General features: G+C 35.1%; 2 protein-coding genes across 2 annotated transcripts in view; both read right to left on the bottom strand.

Annotated features, from left to right (window-relative positions):
• Positions 1 to 262: 262 nt before the first annotated feature.
• LOC145669897 (uncharacterized) lies at positions 263 to 1090 on the bottom strand. Its single transcript, XM_081738245.1, has one exon. It carries the CDS (start codon positions 1088 to 1090, stop codon positions 263 to 265), a length of 828 nt encoding a protein of 275 aa, XP_081594371.1.
• A 7162-nt stretch (positions 1091 to 8252) lies between these two features.
• The window catches only part of LOC145670246 (uncharacterized), a 41889-nt gene continuing 35857 nt past the window's right edge, over positions 8253 to 14284 (bottom strand). The window contains exon 2 of the mRNA XM_081738658.1: positions 8253 to 13810. Within this exon, the coding sequence (XP_081594784.1) occupies positions 12211 to 13810 (1600 nt within the window). The 3' untranslated portion in view covers positions 8253 to 12210. The remainder of the gene's footprint in view (positions 13811 to 14284) is intronic.

Below are 14284 nucleotides of genomic sequence, written 5' to 3'. Positions count from 1 at the left end.
ACATAATAACTTCGAAGTAACTTGACCATCCTTGCTGACGGATCTTAAATACACACATGTCCCATAAGCCTTTTCTGAAGCGTCTGAGAAAGCGTGAACTTGAATGTCTATCAAGGTACCCGACTGAAGAACCATTCTGTCTACACTGATATCTGATAATGAAGGAATGAATTCAAGTACTGTCTTGCATCTTTGCTGTAGTTCATTAGAAAGTGTTTCATCCCACTCCAATCCTGCTTGCCACAAATCTTGAAGAATTATCTTACAATACGATTGTTATTGGACTAACAATTCCCAAAGGATCAAAGATTGAAGCAATAATACCCAACATCTTGCGTTTTGTTAAATTATTATTCGACCTTTGATTTAGAGTGAATCCATTCATCACTTGAAGTTGATCAGTTGCTGGATGCCAAAGTAATCCTAATGTTTTGACTTGACCCTTATCATCTAAGCGTAATGGAAGTTGTGTTTCTCTCAATTCTTCAGAGATGGATTCCAATAACTCAGTACTGTTGGAACACCACTTTCTTAGCAAAAAACCACCCTTTTGTAGCATTTGTATTAATTCGTTCTTTATCTTTAAAGCTTCCTCCACACTTTCAGCCCCTGAAATACAATCGTCAATATAGAAGTCATTCTTGAGAATTTGAGCTGCCTTCGGATATTCACAAGCTTCTTCTGCACTTAATTGCTGGAGACACCGAGTAGCAAGGAAAGGCGCTGATGCTGTTCCGTATGTGACAGTCTTTAATTCATATACCTTAATGGGTTCTTCTTCTGATCTTCTCCACAAGATCTTCTGGAATTTACAGTCACGCTCATCCATCAAAATCTGTCGATACATCTTCTCTATATCTGCAGTAAAAGCTATAGGGTAGGTGCGAAACCTTAATATAATTGACTGTAAATCGTCTTGCACAGTTGGACCAACTTTGAGAATATCGTTCAGTGAAATGCCACTAGTTGAGCATGCGGATGCATCAAATACTACTCTAGTCTTCGTCGTAGTACTAGCTTCCTTAATAACTGGATGATGAGGCAAGTAATATCCTTGAGTAATATTAGAGTTGCCTTCCACTTCCTTCATATGTTCCAAAGCTTCATACTCTTCAAGGAATGCCACATAATCTGTGCGTAACTTGGGGCATCTATTTAACCTTTATTCTAGTTGTTGTAAACGCTGAACAGCTGTCTTATAAGAATCACCTAACTGGGTCACTTCTTGTTTGAATGGCAATCTCACTATAAAGCGTCCTGTTGAATGTCTTCTAGTGTTTGCGATAAAATGTTTTTCGCACTCCCTTTCTTCTTTGGATAGAGGAGTTTCTTGAATATCTTCTATTTTCCAAAACTTCTGCAGCTGATGGCTTAAATCATCGTTGTTGTGCAAAAAGAATGTTCGATGTTCTGGCGTGAAGTTGTTGTGCTTAGGCATCTGATATTGTCCTGAAACTATCCATCCTAACTCTGTATTTTGGAGAACTGGAAATGCTCCTGGACGCACCTGTTGTCCTGCTTTGAGTAGACTAAAGAAAATTCCAGCACCTAACAACAAATCAATCTTACCAGACTTGTTGAAATTAGGATCCGCTAACTGTAAATTCGGTGGAAAGTTCCATTCTTTAATGTCAATATCAGCATCAGGTAAATTTCCCGCTATTTTGGGCAATACAAATCACTCAACATCTACACTAAAATCACTTACAGCAGAGAATACTTGTAACTTACTTCCGTATTTAACGTTGCAACTTACATTATTAATACCTTGTACAGGAACATTGATAGGATATTTCTTTAATTTTAACCTCTGAATGAGAGGTTCTGTTGCAAAATGAGATTGGGAACAACTATCAAGCAAAGCCCTAACCATATGTAATTTACCATTGCAATCTTTAACTTGAACAACTGCAGTTGAAAGTAAAACACGCACATTACTTTTAGGCTTCACAGAGCAATAAGTACTAGTATTAACAACTTCCTGCCCTTGAGACATTGACTTTTCCCCTATAGGTTCCGTAACAGAATCATTTTCAACACTGGCAGCATGATTAGGCTGTGATTTCTTAAAATCACTATGCAATAACGTGTGATGCTTGAGATTACATATTTTGCATGCACTTAGCGAACAATCTTTCGCTATATGGTTGACAACTTTCAAACAATCAAAACAAAGTTTGTTTTGTTTCGCAAAACTTAATCTTTTGGATACACTTAATTTCTGAAACTCATTACACTTGTGTAACGCATGACTTTGTTGACAAAACGAACACAAAACATTAGTACTCACATAAGATTGTCTAGCATTTTTTACATCCTTAACAACATTAGATTTACTGAGATGCGACTTTGATTGCGTAGACTTTATCAATTCTAAGGCCTGGCATTTATTTTCTAAAAAGACATGAAGTTCTTCTAAACTAGCAAACTGTTCCCTATTTGTTTGATTTTCAAAGTCTACGTGTTTGTTCATCTAGCTTTTCCAAAACTAGGTGCGATAACAATATATCCTCCAAAGGAGTATCTAACAGTAACGCCTTAAGTGCATTTACGTTACTTATAGTTTGATTTAATAATGTCCTTAAGTCCGCCACTGAATCTTTACTGACAGTCGGTAATGAAAACAATGCCTTTACATGAGCAGTTGCTATTAGCTTTGGATTATTATACCTTTTGCATATCATTTCCCAAGCAAGTTTGAAATTTTCACCTGTTACTGGTATATTCTCAACTAATTTGCTTGCTTCACCTGATAATGAGGACAACAAATAATGAAATCTTTGAATATAATCTAAACTCTGATTGTTTACAACCAAACTACTGAAAGTATCATGAAAATGTCTGAAATCTGTAACTTGACCTTTAAATGTTGGTAGTTTTATGACTGGTAATTTTAGACACCCTGTATTCGCGGTTGAATCACCTGACGAACTTCTATTGCTACTACTAGCCTTCTCAGCTGTTTCAACAATTGACGTCATTTTTGCAAGAGTATCGTAGTAAGTAGCTTCAAACAGCTCTCTATCCTGTGTATATTCATCGTTTCCGTCCTTTAATTCAAGCTGTTTTTGCACTTCATCATATTCTTTGAATATATTGGGTAAACGTGCACACCTAACTTTAATTTGCATTACATCACCGTCTGCTCCAAATTGTTCAACAAATGTTTTCATTCTTGTAAGGGAAGCTTTTACTAGGCCTCTTGCCTTTATAAGAGAATTTGTATTTGCATCCATTGCTTGTGATATTTCTAACTGAAGTCCTTATAACAACAGACCTTTACACAAGTAAAAGAAACAAAAAAATATACTTAGCTACGTGACTGCTACATTGCGCCTTTGTTTTTCTTCAGATTGCAATGCACAGCTGAATGCGTAGGCGCGTACGTGATAAGTCCACTAGGTCAATTTTGCTACTGATTCGTAACACTCACTGTCTTTACACACACATAGTCAATATGAATGTTTGAATGATTCACTTATTCTTTTTCTTGGCACAACACTTCCTCCATTCGGCACTGGAGGTCCAAAAAAACTGTTTATGCTTATGTTCTTAAATGTGCGCCATTTACTTTACTGGTAATGGACTGTCTTCTAAAAATGGAAACTTCCAATATTTGCTTTAGTTTTTATTGTACCTTACTAATCGCTGGTTTTCAACTAACACTTAAAATAAACCACAAAGTACTTCACTGTGTTCATTGCACTTAAATAACAAACTTTAAAATTCTGGAAGAAATGTTCGTGCCTCGTGCCTTATGCACCGTCTCTCTTCAACACTTTCCATCTTGAATAACAAATGAAATCTAAATTTCGTAGAAACAGTGTTTCCAGTTCTTAAAAATTATTAATACAAAAGATAATTCCTTATAATTCGGTTACGTTTTAAGATGTTGACATCTAGTTTTCTTCCATGTTAACTTCCATTAATAAGACAGTCACGAAAGAGATAGAGAATTTAAGTTCTGATTTGGAGGAAAAATTGCAAATTGAATTAGGTATGGTGAAACGTTTATGCGAAGAGAATGTTGCAAAGTACACAGAACAAGTAGAATTTGAAATCAATAGATGTAATGAAGAATTAGAGTCTGTTGTCGAAAAGTTCAATGTTACGAAAAGCAAGACGAAGAGTTTTCAAAATGGATGAATACTTTTGAGGGCACTTTACTCGCGTTTAATCAGAGGCAAAATAAGTGTGAAATAAGAAGAGGTACGCTCAATAGTCAGGTAGAATCCTTAGAAAGTCATGTAGATCGTGTGCATAGTGAATTAGTAGAAAGAACGGATAAATGTGAAAATTGGATGTCAAAATTGCAGGATGTATTTGAGTCTAGTATCACTGCATGTGAAACTACTATCATGTCACAAAAATCAGTGGAAGGAACACAGGTCGATAGTAATAGCAAAGTTGAAACTATAGTTAACGATGTAGAACAAATAAAACAATTCAATGCAGACAGCCAGGTATTAAAAAAACTTCCCACATTCTAATTACATTTCTTCGAATATTCAGGTCTAAAAAGAAGAGATAGACGATCACCCTATCCAAGATATGAATAGAAATATTTCAGTGTATTCTGATTCTAGTAGTAGTACTCTTGAATCTATTAGTTTCAAGGTAAATCACGTTCTTTCCAAAACCGTCGTAAAAGAAAAAATAGTATCGGATAGGAAAGTTTCTGTGAATCTTAGAAATTTAGAAGAATTGGAAAAATTTTCAGGGCATGAGAATGAACTTACCGCAACTACATTCTTGAAAAATTCAAAGATCAGGCTTCAATCATGAATATTCAAAGTAGCAATTAAACTTACGGGAAGTTTTTACTCACGGGTTGCGCGTACAATTGGTACATTAATAATTGCTCTTTTTTTAATACATTCAAACAGTTCGAGAAGAAATTTAAGGCTCAATTCGAAAATGAACAGGTGCAAGCAAGTAGGTTAATGGTACTTCAAAATAAACCGTATGACCCCAAAACAGGTGAAAGCGTGTACAATTTTGTCTCCTATAGATGTAACAAAATACTGGAAATCAATCATGATATTAGAAAACCACTTGCTATCAGTATGGTGTTGAATTTAATTCCGCCTTATTTCAGACGTCGACTTACTACTACTCTTACCAATTTGACTTTGTCGACTGTGTTACAAGTCATTCAGAAACTAGAAGCCATTCCTAGGCAAAATCAGAGGCAGTCTGATTGTTTAGTCTTTCTTTCTTCCTTAAGCTCAAGATGTAGAAATCCATTGGTATCAGTTCTGGAGATATCAAAAAGTGAAAACAGCCATTACGGAGAATTAATCTCTAATGAGGAGGGGCTTTGTTCTTTTGAAGCAACGTGGAGAAATTGTCAATTTTATTTATCATGCTTTGGAATATGTCAAGATATGTATTTTTTTTTTACTGCAATTTAGTTAAGTATTCGTGTATATTCAGATAAAACGTCCAATGGATATAAATCATAACGGCTGAAGATAAAATGACGACACAAATAATGAAATGAAATGTAATCTTTCAGTTTAACGATAATAACTTTAATTATTACATCACAGTCTCATTCTTTTTAAATCCTCATATGTCGTTATAAATAATAATTAAATAAGACGCGTATACTTTTCACAGGCAAGTGAATGATTATGGAACAATCAGTGGAATGAGAACGTAGGAGTAAACGAAAGTACCTTGAGAAAATCTATTGACAGGATGTTATCCACCACGGACTTATTTACGGGATCGAACCACAGACCTCATGTACTAGAAGTAAGCACTCCATCACTTTTTTAAAATTCACCCGAAGTGGGGTATTATTCACCAGTGGCACCTCACGACCTTTCGACGTATTCCAAACACGACAGACACATGAACACATATATTGAGGACAGTTAAAATTCCGACCTTGTTTTTCAGAGAGATTCGAACTCGGAATAGGCTTCATATCATAATCATCAGCCTAATGCCTCGTACCGCTCGACTATACTCGCCGGCTTCAAATGAAATGACATCTTTGAGTTCAACGTCCCACGATTATGCCTTTTAGGCAAAAAGAGATGAGGATTACAGCAAGTGATGGAAGAATTGATTGAATGAGAAAATGGGAGGGAATGGAAATATTTCGACAAAACCTACGGCCACGATGATGTCCACAACAAACACTTGGCCGGGTATCGAACCCAGTAACCGTGCTATCACTGAGCTACCGCGAACGCCGTATGACAGAAAGCGAGATAGGAAATTGTCAGACGAGTCTTTCGAGTTGAATTCTCTGCTTATCCCTCACCTGTCACCTGAAAATTTAAATATAGTAAGGCATGACACTTTTTTCTCTTTGAGATGAGCAGAAAAAATCAGGCAGTTCCAGGCTGTGACGACATCTTTGTGGGTCAAGTGCAAGATAATTTATATTAAAATGCTATAAAAATCGAATTTATTTATTGATACAGAATTTTGTTTTATTTATTATCTTTTTATACGAACAAAAAATCCTAGTCTGAATCTTGATAAAGACAACGTAAACAAGAGATGAAACATTAATTAACTATAATGTTTGACATCAACTATGAAGTCTGATCATGACAGGTTCATTTTAACACAACTTCACTTCCATATATAGTTATATTTTCAATTCAATAACTTACCAAAACTAAACCTGCAACAATTAAATAAAAATTTAGCCTTCAAATAGGAAAGGTGTAGTTAGTTTATTAATTATTTTGAATTTCACTTATCAGCAATTTTTTTTCTTTAGTTTACAGGATCATAGGCACCAGTACAGGACGAATTCCAATTATGCTTTGTATAAAAGAGCCATCGAACTTATTTCAAAAGATTCTGTCATACAAGAGGAACATTGTAATATCAATAAAAGTTTTCAGTGAGAATAAAAATAAAGAGCGCAGCGTTTATTTCTGAAAACATCGAGTTATGTGTGCATAAGTATATTATTGAAAAAAAAATCATTTTTTATATACTTCGGTACTTATGTGATATGAAAATGCGCTGTTGATGTTTAAGTATGAATCTTTGAGGAAAGAGGAAGTTCCCATTGAAAGTTTTGGTAATTTCTATGTGATACATGTTTATTACTTCAAGTGGTATAGTGTTGTTTTTTAAGAACTATGCCCATATTGCGTTTTCATATATGCATTCTCATCTAAAGAAACGAGGAAAAGAAAATGGTCAGGAGAATATGCAGAAACACAGAAGCGATAGCGATCTCCGCCTGCATAGCAATAAATAATGGAATAGGAAGTGAAGTATTCATTATCTAGTTAAATTTACACTCATTGGCTCATTCAGACTTCTGGAACAGAGTACAAACTTGTCATAGAAATAAATAAATAAAAATAAGTTGCCACTTAAATTCTTTACATGCTTGCCTATATACAATTTTTTGGGTTGATATGGAGTGTATTGTTGTTTTCAATGGTGAGGCTATATGAGACCTAGACCTACAAGCTAACGTGAGATCCGAACCACATAAGCTTCCAGAAAGTGGCCATTCTTTCTGAACAATGATGAAAACGGGCGCACATTAAACTGTGTGATGCATACTCGGTTTCCACTGCCCTTATTTCTTGCTTTGTATACTGGTGTTCATCTTCTCAAAAATAAGTTCTTAATTGGGTGACACTTTCCATTCATTATTTGAGTGACGAAATAAGAACGGATTGTGCGAGGAAATGTCGACATTGGTGGTATTCTGTTTCGAGTTTGTTAGTGTATTTGTGTTTAGTAGGCTAGCTCTGTGCATTCTTGAATTGAGAAGGGAAACATATCGAAATGATACTAAAAAAGTTTTGCATATATGATACGGAAAACAATGAGGCAAAATATATTCCATATATATTTAACAAATGTTTTCTAATATGTTATTTGCAATATTTTCTATTTTTACGAGAAAACATATTAAATATTATAAAAACAGGTAAAAGAAAACATATTAAAAATGAACAGAAAATGTTTTCCGTTGTCTTTTGGAAAATATTTTGTTTTTAGTGAACATTTACTGATATATTACAAAAATATTTCTACATTATTTTCAGTACATAGGCTACTCTTTCCTTACTGGAGAAAATATATTCCTTCTTATATCTGAGAAGTATCCCAAATATTCATCGGAAATATTTTTTTAGAAAATGTTTCAAAAATATTTTATGAAGTACAGGAAGTATGTTTTTTAGAACGTTAGAAGGAAAACAATGTAATGAAGATTTTCACAAATTGTACTAGAAATATTGTGTTGAATGTAATGTAATACGTATGTTTTCAATGTTGAGATACAAAATGTTTTCGTAGTAATACTAAAAATGTTTTACATACATGATATAGAAAACAGAATAGGAAATGTATTCCATATACTTTACAAATATTTCCCAACGTATTACTTGCTATATTTACTATTGTTACGAGAAAACGTATGAAATATAATTTTTAAAATGTTTCGAATATTTTAAAAATAAATTCGTTCGTAATATAAGAAATATTTTCCAGAAACATTTTTAAAAAACCTATTAATTTTGCATGGAAATGTTTTTGTTACCTTCTTCTGCAAGTTAAATGAAATACTTTCATACAATATTTTAGAATTATTTTCAAAATATTTTAAGTAATGTTTAATTTTAAAAGAATAAAAGCGGTATTAAAAATGAATAGAAACTTTTTACCATCGTGTTTATGAAATATATTTTGTGTTTTTAGCTACTAACATTTTCTGATATATCAAAGAAATACCTTTACATTATTCGCATATTATATGCTTCAGTTGCAATAAAAGTACATATTCCTTGTTATATCTAAAATTAATTTTACCGGAAATATTTCTAAAACATTATTCTAATTTAAATTGCATGTCCTTAGATAATATTTTGGAGATTATATATATATTAGTGCACTGCACGGGTCGAATTTGGCGGTCAAGCTCTGCTGTTTCCTTAGCAGAGGCCGGGATTGGGCTGCCCGGCGCTTCAGGTAGGGCCGTGTTCGAGTCGATGTTTTGCAGCTCTTTATTAGTTATTGAATTTAGTGAAATGATTATTGCAATAAAACCATTGTGGAGTGAATGGAATTCAAGGCAATGCAGTGTTTACAGTTAGTGTTTCTTAGCGCCTCCACTTTTGCTATATTGAGAATGAATTGTTTTACCCGAGTGACCGGCACGAGCCAGGCTTGTGCGAATTGGCTCCTTTATTAATTTGGGTCGGGCCGGATTTGGGACAAAAACCTCGAGAATTTCTGGTCCTGGGTTGGGCTGGGACGGGCCTAGCTGCATTCGGGCCGTCGTAGGCTCGAGCCGAAAAATTTGGCCCTTGCAGTTCTCTAATGTATATTATATATATATATATATATATATATATATATATATATATATATATCTATATAGGGTGTTGGAGACCACTGTTTACAGTGTTTCAGGTGAATCTACTCATCGAAACATGAAAAGAAATTTATGAACATATGGTCAAAAGCAGGGATGCCACACTTAGTAATTTCGTACTAGATTTAGTGATTTTACTATTGAACTATTGCGTACTTCATGTAAATCTGAACATTCTAGTGATTTTTGGCGTTTCCGTTCTGATGCAGACAAATGCAAAATGGTTCTCAAGATAAGAAATATATTGGAGTTCGAACGAATATAGAAACTTCCAATTATTCTTTTCTTTTCCTCTGAATGAATGAAACCTGTGCTGTTTAAATACCTTTGGTAAACAGCCCCTATCTTTCTTCAAGTACCTCATTTTGTTAGCAAATATTAGATAGAGTAAAATTGTAGCTTTTCTTTCTTTATTTTTTTTAAGGAAGTGAAGAAATAATTATTCGGTACATTTGTATTTTGTCACACATACAGGCACAGTCTTTACTTGATTCCCAATGAATTTGAGGAAGATGAAATAAATAAAACATAAATACCAGAAAATAAAGCAACACAAAGATTTTCATCTGTGACACATTTGTTGATAACTATAGTTAGGTGTGACATGCAATCAATCTAAAGATGTTAAATCCTTTAATTTTAACCGTGTAACGATTTCTGATTTCAGGAGAAAATTTCCATTAGTTACGGCATATGAAATTCTATACTCCTGTACTTCGTTTATGTAGGTGAGAGCAGCTGAGAAACCAAGAAAACATACTTATAGGTTTTCTTCCAGATAATTTTTTACAGGGGCACAATCTAAATATGAAGGTGTTGGACTGGGACTTTAGTTGCGTCCCTTCTACAAAACTACCAATGGCAATTTTTATTTATCTTAGTTCTTGGGGGATGGAAGCGAACCCTCGGAAGGATCTCTGAGAAAAAAAGGCAACTGAATTTTAACCGCCACTGTTTGTTATATTACACAAAATAAGGTTGTAGTTATATATAATAATATTACGTTTTCATCAGGGCTTTCATTCCGCAGGAGAGGGGAATGGTAATGCCTTGAGAATATTTTCTATTATCAGAATATTACAGGTGATTGCATTTCCTCCATTGTATCTTGGCCAAGCTAGTTGCATTATATGTAAGGATTTACATAGCCTAAAAGGCTTAAATTTTTTATGGCTGTTTTACTCGTTTTACTCTGTACCCATGTTTCTCAGTTTTCGGTCTACCAAACTCTGTATTCGAAATCTTCGACGGCTCCCAAGTAAGAACATAAGTGCACTAAAGGCATATACATTATATATGTGCTTATTTGAGACATGGATCTACAGTTGAAACAGGTATAACAACTTCATGAGCTCCCAGCGGAAATTGAATAATGGTCTCTCGCGCTCAAGAAGTGTGCTAACCATACAGACGCGACGAAATTCACTAAGGCAGACACACACATACATATATCGTCATGTTGATTTTAACGCCCCTTTCAGCAGCGAGGTGTGGACCTACTGATTTATGTGGAATCCGAACTAAATGAGCGGGTAGAATAACTGAAAAATTAATATATATATATATTAAAGGCATCGAGTGGGTTCGAACCCGGTTCCAAATTTTGCACCAACACAAAAAATAGACTACTTAACGCGCATAGCTATCGGAATTAGAGAACGCTCCATGGGTTGCATTGATAGAGAATCAACTCTACTTGCTTTTATGATCTTTCTTTTTCTTCGAGAAGTGTGTGTTTTCTTTTAAAAAAGGAAAAAAATGTTTGCTGCATTAGTGCTAAGGTACTGCTTAAATGAGAAGTATCGTTATTTGAAGTAACAATGGAGAAACTGAGGATTTCAAACAGCATACTCTGTTGAGAAGTCTTGTTTCTTTTTTCGTTCCTTTTCTTCCTCTAGCTCAGAATACTTTGTTGGCAAACTTACAATATTAAAAGAGTTTAAAAAAATCAGGCGTGCAATTATATTTTGGAGGTGTACATAAATTCCCGGAAAATTTTACTTTTTGGTGACCTTCTCGAAAAATATCTTCCCGGGAATTTACCCCTCACTAATGTTAACATGTTTGTTGTAAGGTGTGAACGTTGACTAAATCCTATTCCGTATTCTTGGCACGTATGAGGATTTTCTCTTGTATGGATAGCGACATATGTGTAGCGAAACCTGAAAGTAGACTAAGTCCCTTTCAACATCCACCGTATCCGTGGTTTTCGTGCAGCGAGTAGTAACATGTCTGCAGCCAAATTTGACTATACACTAAATTCCTTTCCACACTGTTGGCATGTGTGAGAATTTTCTCCTGTGTAGACTAACATGTGTGTATTAAAGTTTGAGCGTATACAAAACCGCTTAAAACATTCTTAGATTTTGTGAGCATTTTCTCCTGTGTGGATAAGCGTGTGTGTGTTCAAGTTTGAACTTACACTAAACCCTTTCCCACACTCACCACAATGTTGAATTTCTCAGCTTTCTTAGTCAACATGTGTCTTCCTCTGGATGAACGTCTAGTAAATATGTTTTTACATTCTCGGCATGCGTGCATGGATTAACATGTGCGTAGCTAATTTGGAACATTTATTACTCCATTTTCCATACTCTCTGCAGAAGTGTTTTTTTACGTGTATCACCGTATGTTTTGCAACGTCATGACAATGACTAAATCCCCTTCCACATTCTTGGCACGTATGTTTTTCTTGTATGAATTAACATATGTTTAGCCAAAGTTAAGCGTCGACTAAATCCCTTTCCATACTCTTGGCACGTGTGACATCTTTCCCCTGTGTGGATTAACATGTGTGCAGCGAAATGAGGACGTTGATTAAAGCCCTTTCCAGACTGCTAGCATGTGTGAAGTTTTTCCCCTGCGTGTATTAACATATGTGTAGCCAAAGTTGAACGTCGACTAAATCCCTTTCCACACTCTTGGCATGTGTTCGGTTTATCTCCTGTATGGATTAACATGTGTCTAGCCAAACTTGGACGTTGATTAAATGCCTTTCCACACGTTTCGCATGTGTGAGGTTTATCTCCTGTATGGATTAGCATGTGTCTAGCCAAATGAGAACGTTGATTAAATCTCTTTCCACACTCATCGCATATGTTTGGTTTTTCCCCTGTGTGGATTAACGTGTGTGCAATCAAATTTGAACGTTGTCGAAATGCCTTACCACACTCTTCACATGTGTGAGATTTTTCTCCTGTGTGGATTGACATATGTTTAGTCAAATATGAACGTACACTGAACCCTTTACCACACTCTCTGCAAATGTGTGTTTTTTTACATGTATGTATCATCGTGTGGTTTCGAAGGACAGAACGATGACTAAATCCCTTTCCACATTCTTGGCACGTATGAGGCATTTCCCGTGTGTGGATTAACATGTGTGAAGCCAAATGAGAACGTTGATTAAATCCCTTTCCACACTCGTCGCATGTATGAGGTTTTTCCCCTGTGTGGATTAACATATGTGCAACCAAATGAGAACGTTGATTAAATCCCTTTCCACATTCTTCGCATGTGTGAGATTTTTTTCCTGTATGGATTGATATATGTGTAGCCAAAGTTGAACGTTGACGAAATGCCCTACCACACTCTTCACATGTATGAGATTTTTCTCCTGTGTGAATTAACGTGTGTTTAGCCAAATTTGAACGTTGTCGAAATGCCTTACCACACTCTTCACATGTGTGAGATTTTTCTCCTGTATGGATTAACATGTGTGTAGCCAAACTTGGACGTTGATTAAATGCCTTTCCACACGTTTCGCATGTGTGAGGTTTATCTCCTGTATGGATTAGCATGTGTCTATCCAAATGAGAACGATGAATAAACCCCTTTCCACATTCATGGCATATGTTTGGTTTTTCTCCTGTGTGGATGAACGTGTGGGCAATCAAATTTGAACGTTGTCGAAATGCCTTACCACACTCTTCACATATGTGAGATTTTTCTCCTGTGTGGATTGACATGTGTGTAGCCAAATGAGATCGTCGACTAAATCCCTTTCCACACTCTTGGCATTTATGATTTTTTTCTCCTGTATGGATTAACATGTGTCTAGCCAAACTTAAACGTTGATGAAATGCCCGACCACACTCTTCACAGGTGAGAGGTTTTTCTTTTGTGTGGGTTAACATGTGTGTAACAAAACTTGAACGTACACTAAATAACATTCCACACTCTCCGCAGATGTGGGACTCCTCACCTGTATGTATTAACTTTTCGCTTGACATTGTTGATCGTTTACTATATCGTTTAACACTCTTTCGGTACGTGAGATGACTTTCACTTTTATGTGTTAGCATATGTCTTGACAAAGGTGATCGATTAAATCCATTGCGAGACAGCCTTGGAGATTTCTCATCGGAATAAGAAAAGATTTCCCTTAACCCAATAAAGGTATTCGCTTCTCTGTGAAGAGCAAATTCGTTATAGCGCCTGTAACAAATTCAATAAACAAGGAAGTGTAAATGACGGTAATTAATAAGTAACAACAAAGAAATGAAATCATTCTTTGAATTTTGTATTTCTGTTCCATTAACATGAAATTTTGTAGGAATATGTAACCGACAACTCTCGAGGAGATTCCATATGTATCCATTCAAAAAATAAGAACACATAGTTTGCTTTTAATATGTCAATTTGTACAATTATTTGTCTATACGATATCAGAGCTAACTCAAGTAACTACAAACATACCTATTTTGTGCTATGTTGAATAAACATTTTATTGTTATAAATAAAAATAATAACAGTGGAGTAATAACAGTTTAGTAACAATGGAGATCCGTTTTACTAAAATTATTTATATGTCATCAAATTTTGTCAGATATTTAACAATCGCAGGAACTTGTCTCAGTAGCAGCTACAAAAAACTGTTACTATGACGACAAAGAAACAAAGGAAGAGTAT

Source organism: Thermobia domestica, chromosome 14, assembly GCF_964235325.1.
Source record: "Thermobia domestica chromosome 14, izTheDome1.hap1.1, whole genome shotgun sequence".
Taxonomy (NCBI): Eukaryota; Metazoa; Arthropoda; class Insecta; order Zygentoma; family Lepismatidae; genus Thermobia; species Thermobia domestica.
Note: the sequence above shows the minus strand (reverse complement) of the source record. Positions and strands in the feature narration are given on the sequence as shown.

Excerpts from the sequence above, each read along its gene's own strand:
- LOC145669897 (XM_081738245.1), bottom strand. The coding sequence starts at position 1,090 with ATGAAGGAAGTGGAAGGCAACTCTAATATTACTCAAGGATATTACTTG.